Source organism: Chiloscyllium plagiosum, chromosome 7 (assembly GCF_004010195.1).
Source record: "Chiloscyllium plagiosum isolate BGI_BamShark_2017 chromosome 7, ASM401019v2, whole genome shotgun sequence".
Classification (NCBI taxonomy): Eukaryota; Metazoa; Chordata; class Chondrichthyes; order Orectolobiformes; family Hemiscylliidae; genus Chiloscyllium; species Chiloscyllium plagiosum.
In genome coordinates this window covers 60,489,239-60,502,701 of record NC_057716.1, presented here as the reverse complement: position 1 = coordinate 60,502,701, position 13,463 = coordinate 60,489,239, and the positions used below count along the sequence as shown (strand labels likewise).

Genomic DNA, 13,463 nt, shown 5'->3' with positions numbered 1-13,463 from the left:
GTGGGTTGGTTGGTTGTTGGGGCGAGGTGGGCTGGGTGGGGCGAGGTGGGCTGGGGTGGGCGCGGTAAGGTAGGCAGTAGGTCGTGATGCTCATTTGAAAACCTTGTGCACAGTCAGTGGTCAAATGCACTGTAAAACCACTGATTCTGTTACCAGCACACTAAAGATGTTGAGGGTAGCAGGAATGTACTCTGAGTGCAGAACAAAAAGTCCATCAACAAGATTAGCTGGTAGCACCACTACTTAAAAGAATTGACCAATATGTCTGCTAGACTAGGCATGCAGTGGATGCAAAACCAAAAAGGGGAAAATCTACTTGATTTTACCCTTAAACTGCCAACTGCACCTGTATCTTTTGCAATGTTCTGTAAAGAAGATAATGTCTACAATGTAAGGATATTCATAATCATGTGGTGTAGTACAATGACTGTGCTAAATGGGGTAGATTCCAAACAGATCTATAAGCTCAAAACTCAGCATCAGTGAGGCACCGAGAGCCATTAGCAATAGCAGACTTATAAAGTACAGATTGTTGTTGAATACAAGGCCCTACATATCTCTCACTCTACCGTTACATCAGGCAGGGGATCAACACTGGCTCAATAAGGAGAGTAACATTCCAGGAGCAGTACCTGGTATACTGAAAAAATGAGGTGCCAACCTGGGAAAGCTGCAAACGTGGTCAAAATATATTCTAAACAGCAAAAGCAGTAGGCAATGGACAGAGCCAATCAATCCCACAATTAACAGATTATTTCAAAGCTCTGCAGTCCTGCCAGTCGTGAATGGGGGAGTCAGTGAAACTAAACAGGAGGAGCACACTCCACAAATGCCAATTTCAACAAAAAGCACTGAATACAGCAAAGGCTAAGGGCCCTGACAACACGTGTGCTGTTGTGTTCCAGAACTAATCACACCAGTTGTTCTAGTACAGCTACAACACTGGCACCCAGCCACCAATGTGAAAGACTGCATAATTACATCTTGTACACAAGAAACCAGACAAATTAAATATAGCCAATTACTGTTCAGTCTACTCTCAATCATCATCACGGTGACAAAGTTGTCAGTGATACAAACTTCAAGTGGTGATAGATCAGTAATACTACTACCAAATAGTACTTGTCAAAAATAACCTGTTCGTTGACACCCAGTTTGGATTCCTCCAAAAGCAGCTGGCTCCAGATCTCATTATAGTCTTGGTCGAAAGATGAACATTGTGTGGGAATTCAGAAGTGGGGTGACAGCTACTGCCCTTAACATGGTGACAGCATTTGGCAAAGTGTGGTACCAAGTGCACTCAGGAAACTCTAAACTGGTTCGTCATATCAAGCACAAAGATTGCAGTGTTGGAGGTTAACCCAGATCATCCCTGTAAGAGTTCCTCAGATAGTATCCCTCAGCACAACCATCATTCAGCTTTATCAAGGACCCTTCCTCAATAGTAGCAACGTTTGTTCATAATGACATACTGTTCAGTGCCATTCCTTTGATACTGGAACAATCAGTACCTCCATATAGCTAGAACTGCACAACATTCAGTCTTGGGTTAATAAGGAGTGTATAAATTTGTGTCACACAAGTGTCAAGCAATGGATGGTCCCAACATGAGAATCTAACCATCTCCTCTTGCCTTTCAACATCTTAACGGACATCCACTTTGCTGGGTTGCCATTGATCAAAAGTAGAACCAGACCAGCCATATAAATTCTGTACTTACAAGCAGAGGTCAGACACTAGTAATTCGGTGGTAGCTAACTCAACTCCTGACTCTTCAAAGCCTGTTCACCATCTACAAGGCAGATGTCAAGAGGGATGGAACATTCTTCATTTTCCTGCGTGAACACTCAAGAAGCTTGACACCATCCAGGGCAAATCAGCCCACTTGGTCAATGCTAATTCATCACCTTACAAAGTTGCACCCCTCAACCCCAGTACCATAATAGCAGTCAAATGCAAATATGTTCTATTTACAAGATGCACTTCAATACTTGCTAAGATTTCTTTGAGATGACCTTCCGAATAGGTGATCTTTGTCACCTGGAAGAACAACAGCAGCAGATCCTTGAAAATACATTCACCTGAAAGTTCCCATCCTAGTGAATCATCATATCCTGACATGTTTCTATATTACCTCACCTTTCACTGTCTCTAGTTCAGAAACCTAAAACTTCTTTTCAAACAGCAATGTGATTGTACCTACATAACATGGTCAGTAACTGTTCAAGAAAGCAGCTGACCTTTTAAGGGTAACAAAAGTGGGGGTCATCAGCAATACACACATTGAGTAAATGAAAAGATAGGTAACTGATTCTAGGCTTGCCTTCATCATTACAGCCGAAATCCACTCTCACACTTATGGAGCAGTATTATGGCAATGTCACAATTAAGGCCATAGATTTGAAAGCATGCAAAATGTACAACTGTTGGAAACAAAATGATTTCATTGAAAATAACATTCTATCAGAGCTAGGTGGTATCTGTCCCAAGTATCATCTTTATTTCAGTTACAGTAATATGTGAACCCATATAAACCTCCAGTTTCACTTGGGCTGCTCTTGTTGACAAAGTGTTAAAAAAGGCTTTTGCCATTATAACAGCATAAAGCTAACACCTCAAAGTGTTATCTGCTCAGTCCTTTTAGCAAATTTATTAACACTATTAGTTAGATTACTCCACCTTTTCCATGGTGTGAACCGGTATCAATTATTTAGCCGATTCTATTCTATGTTAATAAAATACCTGATTAAACATGTACTGAAGTGTCACTTTGTGCTACACAGTACATTGACACTATTTATTTTAGTTGAAGTAAATGCTACAGTCAGAAGCTGGTGCAAGATTGTGATGACAGAAGTTGTGAAAAAAGAAAAATGTATGCACTAGTAGAAGTCCTTTTATTTGTGTGGAAGTAGGGCAGTAGAAACATAACAGACAGTAATTCATTCATGTACCACAGTTCTAATGTTACATAACTAGCGTATTAAAATCTACTTGCAATTTTAAAAATGGGTAGCCCAGGATTTTGTATAACTAAGAGCCATAAGCACAAAAAGAAAAACAGCAAATAACCAGATTAAGTGTGAACTAAAGCCAACTACAGATCATTGGTAAATTAGGGAGAAGCAAAACTTTTCGTCTGCTCCTTTATAATATGCAAGGTTGAAAGGTATATAAGGTAATGAGGGCTTTGAAAGGGTAGATAAGTAGTCATCTTTTTCCATCAGTAGAGACATCAATAACCAGGCGCACAGAATTAAGATACAGACAAAGAACTATGGGGAGAAGTGAGTAGATTTGTTTTCAACTCAATGGGTGTCAGGAGTCTGAAACTCTGCCTGAAAGGATGGTTGAGTCAAAAATTCTCATAGCCTCAAAGGCTATGGCCAAAAGCTGGAAAAAGCCGAATTCTTGTCGACCAGCATAGACACAATGGGCCAAATATCCTTCTGCGCTGCAAATATCTAGGAGTTTTGTTCATCTTCAACATGTGGTGCCTTTCCTCAGCTTAGGGTGTCCCAAATCTTTTTAAAGCCAATGAAACCTGTTAAAGGGCACTGTTGTCAACACAACAACAATCTGCAAACAGAAAAAAACCCACTGATCAGCAATGCAATTAACAATTACATATTTTTATGACCTTGGTCAGTGGACAATTATCAGGCAGGATTCCAGAACTCTCCTTTTACAAACAGTGCTGCGAGATACTTTACAGCCAGTGATGGTTAGATGCAATTTTAAAACCAGATCCTATGATGGCACCTTCAACACTAGGGCTCTCTCAGCACAATGGTTTCAATGTGCAACCATCTTAGAGGCAGCAGTGTTATCACTGAGATGAGGATAACCTTTGAAATTTAACCAAAATATTTCAACTAAATTCAATGCAAGAAAGTCCTAAATATATTCAAACTTTGAAAACAAATGAAGGACTTTGATTTACTTAATCAGTCCGACTGCACCACTTTATTAAATATGTTTTAAATCACCAGTGGGTTAAACAAACAGAAGTTCCAATTGTCTTGACTGCATACAACTTTATTACGTAAAATTCATTTGACATTTAACTAGTAGCAGCTTTAAGTGTTGATCACTCAAAACTTCCAAATGTATTTTTCTTGATTTAAAACTTGAATTCAGTATCAGAAGCCAGCTGTAAAATCCACCTTTTGAATTCTCAATTGAAAAACCTCAGCTAAACCTTGCCAGACACATCGTAACTATAGATTAATTTTTGGTCGAACGTTGTTTAGTGCTCGGAAAGCTATTCTTATTTTCCCATTGTCTCTGACAATATCCACATCGGGGGGAGATCCGACATTTATTACAACAATGATCAAGAGGGAATAATAACTAGTTGAAACAACAAATAAGTAATAGCAATGGTGAAAAAGATTATACACATAGAAATGTGTTTTTGTCAATACACAAAACATAGCCCTGTGATTAATTCCGTTATGAATTAGATTTCCACCTGTATCAAAAATAGGTACATTTTCTGTGACTGATGCATGATAACTTCCACCATGACGTATTCTTGTCTATAATGTGTGCAAATTTATAACATACATGACTGAATACTGACACATACTTGGCATCTAACTCAGTTATGTATTTGTCTCATCTAGGATGTTGACAGCTTTTGCATCAACCACTAACCATTGAAGTGAACTGATGTTTCACAATTCTGTGCATAGCTGTTTCACCTATTCTCTGTTTTTAATGTAAAGAATCTATTTAATTGTTAACTGGTAATATTAAATATTCCACAAATTAAAGATACCTCTTACAATACTGCCTCAGTGACAGATTTGAAATTGTGATTCAAAAATTTGCATCATTTAATGCATGTTCGATCTAGTGCGATCACAGCTGATCAGCAATTTTAGGAGTGGTATAAATGGCATGCAATTGTAATAATGCATTTGTTTACTTTTGTAGGGTAGCATGCATTGATAGTGAAAGCACAGTCTTATCATTTACGATTATCCCAGTTCATGTTTTACATTTTCCATACTTTTTTTGCTTCTGCCAATTGATTATTTTCTTGCTAACAAACATGATTCCCAGTACAATATCACTGCACTGTAGGTCTTGAAGAGTTTAATAGGCAAGATGCAAATGGAACCTAAATGTAACAATTACTTGAAATGCAACAAATTTTGGGATTGCAAAACAAGTGCATTGCAACCACAATTGTTTTTAATGCAAAGCATCTTAAATTTAATTGAAACCACGATGAAATGCAGTTTTATAAACTAAATACATCTCCCCCATTATTTGCTCCATAAACCTGTAGCATAAGCAAAATTTAAAGAAATTTTAGTTCTAGGCTAGATTATTCTAATTACAAACCATTTTCACAAACAATTATTATTCGGTATAAGTCAACATTAAAACTGCCATTTAGGTAAGCAAATCAGAAATCGGAAAAACAGGCTGGCTTAATGTCAGCTGAATGTAAACTACTTCTGCTGTCCTTCGTTCAATGATGAGCTGAGGCAACCTGTTATAGGAGGTGTTAATTGGCAAATGCTGTACAAGTCAGGAGCATGTTCCCTGTCGTCCTAGCCCAGCAAGGCTAGGTCATTAAAGTGGAAATGAATTATTTCAGGCATCCTTAACCCTTAAATGCTCAGTTTGTTTTCTACAACAAAGCTGAGAAACCAAATACACTTTGAAATTTTATATGGACCTTTAAGAATGGAATTTTTTAAAAGGGGAAGAAAAACTATGTAATTGAGGTATTTCTGAAAGAGATTAAGATCCTAAGGAGGACAAAAACCTCCTTTAACAAATTACAATCCCTTGATCTCAAAATCTAAATAGTATATAGATTGTCCCCCATTAGAAAATGGGATTGGTTGGGATACATAAAAAAAATTGTAACCAAGGCGTGGTATCAGCATCAATGAGTACAGCATTTCACTGTACTGAATGTTTAGACCACTGCCTTCCCATTACATTTTCACAATTTTTGATCACTGTCTTACTTAGTTAAATATCTTAAACAATTCTTACAGGTGAAACCTCCATTCCCCATAACTTAGGATATATGTTTTTAACTGTCCAGTATCTGCCATACATAAGCCCACACGTGAACAGACAATCTTCCATTTGTGCACAATGTTACTGGATTTTGGGAAACAGCAAAATAAATCTTTCACCATCTGTGGTATAGCGAAAAACGTCCCAACAGATTTATGAAATAACAAATGGGTAAATAAACAGAGCAATCACATGCCTCAGAAGACTGCAAACTAACTGTCCTGAGCAACAATATAAATTGAATCGCACACATCTTTCTCAAATTGAATCTTCTGTTAGTTTGTTCTTAATTAGCCACCAAGTTCAACCGATCCCAATTTCGCCCTCCATTTCAAATAGAAACACAATTTAGAGAAAAATTGAGAAACAGTAAACAAAATTTTGACCAAGCCACAAAATTTAAACAAAACCTCAGAATAAACAGCTATTGAATAAATATATCCACAACAAAAACCATACCAGTGCATATGTTTAAACTGCATAGCTTGGCTTTTCCCTCCGGCACATATGTTCAGATTGTTTACATTTTGTATGCATATCAAAATAAGTCAATACCATGATGCATGATAAAAAAATGTAATATCAAAATCGGTAGTCAGTAAATAATGAAAATTACCAGCAGTGAATACATTCACTGTGATAATAAATTGTTGTGGTGTAAGATCCACAACTCAATAGCTACAGGAGTTTAAAGTCTTTTGTTAAAATTAAAGAATAAAAGTAACACACCATGAACAGTGCAATGTTCTATTTATTCACAGACAAGTCAGCTGTAGGTATTTAACGTATTCCAGATTTGGGCATTTGCTAATTAACAGAGTGAATAATCATGTTGCTGGAATGCAATATTATTCACATGTACATGGTAAATATGAACTTCAAAAGCAGCCTGATGCTAGTGTTGGTGAATTAATGAAGGGTTTGATCCAATGTGCATCAAAAATAGACTTGATTCTGAGATACCCTCTAAAAGGTTTAGTTTACAAACACGAATAATAGTAGATGCAGTTTGCACATTATATTAATCTATGTGAAGGTTCAAGTGTTCTGGACAAATCATAAATTCAAACTAACTTCAGTAGAAATTGATCTATCACCACCAAAGACCCTTCATAGTTAAAATGTAGCAAAAAAAAGGGAACACTAACCTGTCCAAGCCCAGGCATACCACCTCCCAATCGCAAAAGTCGATCCATATCTCTGAAAACAAAACCACACAAAAAGTAATTATCTAAGAAACTTTTTAAACTCAATTATCATCTATATAATTCACCTTCAATCTTTCCTTATGTCAAAAATATTGGTGGTAATTACAACACAACATCAGATTTCCTGTTAATTAGCACCACATACTAATTCAAGAACCTGTCTTCCTTGCTAATTAACAGACCCAATCTCACTGCTTTTGTTTTTTATTGGGTTATCCCCAATTTCATAACAGTATTTCACAAACTGAAAACCTATTTCTTAAAGTTCTTTTGTATGGTTACAATATTTATTCTTACATTACATTCCTAATTATTAGACTTGGGTTTATGACTGTAGCAGTTGCCACATTACTAAAAATGCAGACCTCCACTAGCTGAAGCATTTCTTTCAAATACTAGATATATTACGGCAACTTGTACAGTCTGCACAAATAGAAATCGTCACTTTCAAATTAAAAATTGTACATCTAATTAGTAAGTTTGGTGCTAATTAACTTACAGCTTGTCAGTTATCATCAATATTGCATGCAACTGATGGTGTGATCAGATATGAGTCTCAAGATACACAAGTCTTAAAAGCTTTCAAAGTGACATTAAAGGAATTTGTACTGTACAAAAAGACTTCTCACAATTCTTTAGAAAATCATTTTCTCAAAAGAAACACCTTTACTGCTCACACAAATATTACTAAACACATTAAAATATGTTACAGTGACAATCATCAAGGCCACTTTGAATCCCCTCAGTTTGACCAGACTGAGCACAGAACATCTTTACATCAAGCAAATCTGCTTCGTTATAAAATATTTTCAAAATTCCAAAATGTAGGCTTTTCTAAATTAGTACAATTTTCATCTCAACGAGAGGTATCAGTTGAGAATTTTATTTTATCTACCAGTCTAACATAAGCAATTTTCAAAACAAACAGTGCAGCAATCTAGTTCCCAAAAATTCTTGATATTCTTTTGTTAATGAACAGTATCATTCAACAGCATCACAGCAAGCTTTTCAATACAATCACAAAATGGCCATTTTGTGATTGCAAAATAAAACATGATTTTCTCAAGTCGAAACTTCCATGGATTAAATTTTCAACTTTAGGTGTAGTCATTAGCACAGAAATATTAACTTTAGGAAAATAACTTTTCAACTTTTATGCCAGTTAGTTGAACTCTTCCTCCTCCAATAGGTATACACATATTTAAACCATCTTACATGTGACAGTTAACTTGTAGTTCATAGTTGTAATATGTAAATTAATTATAGTTGTTTCTTTAAGTTATCACAGTATTTAAGATGGATTCAAGTGGCACATATCTGCAACTAGCTAATGTTTCTACTGTATAGGCACTCTTGACAACGACTCAATCCCAGCTGCTTGGCAGTATCTCCGTTCCTTGCCAACTGGAGATTACAACATTCTTATTTTCTAGGTGGGATGCTCTTCGGCAGTTCAATGCAGACTCAATAGGCCAAATGGCTCTTTCTTCATTGTAGGGATTCTATACTCCATTGAAACCCCAATCTCAGCATTCCAAATCGTTATATATTCAAAATAGAAAGAGGTAGAAAATTAGAAAGAAATGGAATAAAAATAGATTCAAACTTCCATTCTACTATATCAAATGGTGTGGTTAATACAAAGCTTCTCTGGTAAATGATAAGAAAATGATTAGAGCAGCACGGTGGCTCAGTGGTTAGCACTGCAGCCTCACAGTGCCAGGGACCCAGGTTCAATTCCAGCCTCGGGCAACTGTGTGGAGTTTGCATATCCTCCCCATGTTTGCGTGGGTTTCCTCCGGGTGTTCCGGTTTCCTCCCACAATCCAAAAATGTGCAGAACGGTGGATTGGCCATGCTAAATTCAGTGTTCAGAGCATTAGTCAGAAGGTCGCTCTTCAGGGGTCGGTGTGGACTAGTTGGGCCAAAAAGTCTGTTTACACACTGTAGGGAAGCTAATTTAATCAATGTGACATGAGAGCAAGAATCAAGAGAAGGACACTCAGCGCTTCAAGTCTGTTGCGCCGTTCAACAGAATCATGGTGAACGTGATTTTATCCTCAACACTACATTCCAGCAAATCATGACAAACTTTTATCCCCTTGGTAATCGAAAATCTGTCTACCTCTGCCTTAAAATGCTTAAAGATTCCATATCTTTCCACTATCTTTTAAGGAAGCAAAAATCCCTCAGAAAAAAATGCCTTCTCAATTCCATCTTCAATAAGTAATCCCTTATTTTTAAACTGTGGCCTGAAATAATGGTACATGGTAAACCCAAACAGATCCAACTCTTAAAATATTCTGTGATTATCATTGAAGTGCCATTAAATAGAGCAGAACCATACTCAAACCACATTTGTGCCCATAAAAGAGCTTTCATTTGTTAAACACACTGGGCACTAGGTTAAAGCCAAAGACCAACTGATAATTCCATACAAAACTCAACTCAACTACCAAAAAAGTCTGCTGAAATCTTCAGTTTTGATGAATGGTCCTTAAACTGAAATGTTAACTCCTCTCTGACTTTCTTTTCCTGCTGAGTATTTCTATCATCATCTGCTTTTCAGATTTCGAGCATTCACAGTATTGTACTTTTGTCAATCAGCATATTTGGTGTGGAAGACCTAAAGATATCAGATTACCAACACCATACAAACTACAAGTCCAGCCAACTATTTCCTCATTTCGAAGAAATCTCTTCCATCAGCAAAAGTTGCACATTGATCTCTCCTGAGCAGACAGGAACACACATGCACTTTTATCCTGAAACATTTCACACACGGAGCAGAAATTATTTGATGAGACCACATCTATTCAATCTCTGCTATTGTTCAAAAGGCCAAACCACCCACCTGCTCCCACTGATTAAGGTACGAAATGCTCCTCAGTTCTACAACAGAAACTTGCAGCGATGAAGCAAAAATATCTCGAATCTTTAATATATTTCATTTCAAAACGGAGAAATTGTGAAATTTCCACTCCCTTCCCCAGGCACAAGTGGTCCCTCACCTGGCAATGAGGCTTATAAATTTGGAAAGAGCACCTGATTTCTCAATATCTGATTCACCCCACTCAACTGAATACTGCCAAATTGTATAAAGCACCCAGACCTCAACTATTAAGATCACTAATTCCATTTACAATCTCACTTTGTTCTACAGCCATAATATCCTTCTCTAAAAAATTACAAAACCAAATTCTGAAAAGCTCTAATTCTTCTTGCAATCAGATTTGCGATCATTGAAGGGAGAAAGAAAATTTCCATTTCCCATGTTCCCTCTATTTAAACGTTCAGTCAAACATTGTCTTCATTTTAGAATTGTATACTCTTTCCTTATAAAATCTAAGTATAATATTAAAGATCATTTATTATTAAATAATAAAATTTACATCAATTCAAGAAACAAAGTAGATTGGAATAGAGAAATTTCTTCACAGTACAGGTTGAGGGGTTCCAGGATCAATTGTCAAAAACTGCAAGCACAGCAAGATCAGTTTACTGATGCAATTTCTATTATAATGTAGAAATAGGAATTTAAAGTGTGAAAAAGCGGACACAATAGTGTGACAAAAACACAAAATATGGTTTTGTGGATACTGAGTACATATAAACATAAGTTTTCAGATACAAAATCAGAAATTGTTGAAAAAACTCATCAGGTCTGGCACCATTTGTGGAGAGAAAGCAAAGTTAACATTTCAGGTCAAAATACCTTTCTTCAGATCTGAAGGTTCTCAAATGTACGGAAATCTTACTTTTACATTTTTAAGGTAAGAGTACAAATTGAGACATAATGGCTAGAGTTGAAAATCTGCTATTTACTAATTTGGAACAAAATAATTCTGTTTAATTGCACTGGCTATGGTTCTGTGCCACTCTAGCACTGTGAACTATTTTGAGCACCTGCAGTTCTAGGTGGATGGTCAGAATACCTCAAGTCCTCTTATAAAAACTTTAAAGACAGTATTCAACATTAGGTAAAATATAATCATACTATTGTGGGAGTTATTAAAATTTTTTTTTTATTTATTTGGACATTAGAAATTTCAATTCCTGAGACGGATAAAGGGTGAACCACTCACTCCGTGTCAAATGCTAAGTCATCAGTGGGACAGAGCAATCAATTCCATCTATAAAGGTTGAAACAAACTAGCTATACTGTGAATGTTAAAGCAGCTAGGGCAGCAAAGGAGAATCCAGAGTACATCTCTGAATGAAGAAATTACTGAATTTTGAAGCAAACATAAATGATGCTACCTGCACTCTATTATTACAGAGTAAGAGATCACAATTTTGGCAAACACAGTTAAACATGGAATTCGGAAAGCTGCCATAAAGATATCCTGCTCCAACATTAACTATGTTAAACATTATCTCAGCAAGCAACTCAACATTCAACTACATGAACGCTTTCCTGGGACCAAAATTCTGGAATATCACTATCGCACTTTCCTCCTTTTAAAGTGACTCCTAGTCTACTAAACCAACACCAATTTGAGGCTTTCAGTGTCCTACTGTTTAATAATGCTCTTACAAATTAATTTGGGATATTTTATTATGTTTAAGCCACTATTTGAATGTTATTGCTATTGCTGAAGTGTGTTAAGATGGGAACTTGCTCACTAAATAAACCAGAACTGCAAATATTTTTTTAAAATAATGTAATCAGCCTTAATTACTGCCAAACAACTTCCCTCGTACAGAAATTTAACTCTTCAAAGTGTGGGATCTTATTTCTTCAGGTTTTAGGCATTGTTGGAAGATTTTAAACTTTTTTCCAATTTATTTTTCAAGTCATTATGTAGCTTAATTTTATCTTTCTTTTGCTGTGTTGTTTTATGTACACATTTGATTAAATATTCTGAAATGTGTTTCCTTGTTCAAACTCCACATGACATAGAATAAAAAGTCCTTAAAAATCCTAACTGTTACAGGAAATACACCATGACATGTCCTGTTCTCAAGGATGCCAATCCACTGCAAGTGGTGCCAGTGCTTTGGATGTCAAACCACTGCAAATTCCAAAGAAGACTATGCATAGGTTGTGCACAATACAGAAATTATCATTCTCCAGTGACCTCAATCTGCCAAACAAATGATTTCATATTCTATAACTATGGGAATTAAAAAGCATTTTGTTCTGTAAATAAAACAATGAATGCTGTCCAAGATTCATCAATGGACTCAGGAGCCCTTTTCAAGCCTTGTAAGGATAAACATGGAAATCCTTAGAGACAAAGGACGAGAATGATCTCAATCACTTATGATGCTAGGGCAGTTTAAATCTAAAAATGATAGGTATGGTATCAGTATTTACGTTGGGAGTATTTCCCAGTGTGACTGTATATCTTATGTTCACCTCACCTACAAATATAAAAGGGTAGATTACATTCTCTGCAGTGTGGAAACAGGTCCTTCGGCCCAACAAGCCCACACCGACCCTCCAAAGAATAACCCATCCAGTCACACTTCCCTCTGACTAATGCATCTAACACAATGGGCAATGTAGCATGGCCAATTCACCTGACCTGCACATCTTTGGACTGTGGGAGGAAACTGGAGCAGACAGACAGTCACCCAGGGCTGGAATCAAATCTGGGACACTGATGCTGTGAGGCAGCAGTGCTAACCACTGAGCCAACATGCCGCCCCGCAATGACTAAAAGAGAGAAGGAAGAGGGAAAGGGAATAAAATAGGCTTTCCCCCATGCCTGTAGTTTTTGTTGGGTTTTGATGGATACATAGATTAAACCAAAGGTTGAGGAAAAGCGGAACAAAGCCAAAAACTGGTCGGAAAGAACGAAACAAAGTAAAATAGCTCAGAACAGTTTCTCAGAAACCCTGGCAGGAAGTGGTGGTTGCTTTAGGATAATAAAAATAGTTTGTATTTACAAAGCAGCTTGAATATTTAAAAATCCTCCAAAACACCTTGAGACAGTTCAGATAAATAGTTGGGCAAAAAAAATGGATGGCCAACAATAGGGCCTGTATTATCAAAGCTGAAAATGTGTTGCTGGAAAAGCACAGCAGGTCAGGCAGCATCCAGGGAACAGGAGAATCGACGTTTCGGGCATAAGCCCTTCTTCAGGAATGAGGAAAGTTTGTCCAGCAGGCTAAGATAAAAGGTAGGGAGGAGGGACTTGGGGGACGGGCGTCGGAAATGTGATAGGTGGAAAGAGGTAAAGGTGAGGGTGATAGGTCAGAC

At 36.9% G+C, this 13,463-nt stretch overlaps 1 protein-coding gene across 2 annotated transcripts in view; it reads right to left on the bottom strand.

Moving 5' to 3' along the window:
• psmd14 (proteasome 26S subunit, non-ATPase 14) overlaps positions 1–13,463 on the bottom strand; it is a 108,624-nt gene that overhangs the window by 74,876 nt on the left and 20,285 nt on the right. For both annotated transcript variants that reach the window (XM_043693868.1, XM_043693867.1), the window contains exon 2: positions 7,197–7,248. In XM_043693868.1, coding sequence (XP_043549803.1) covers positions 7,197–7,244 — 48 coding nt within the window. In that variant the 5' untranslated portion in view covers positions 7,245–7,248. The remainder of the gene's footprint in view (positions 1–7,196; positions 7,249–13,463) is intronic.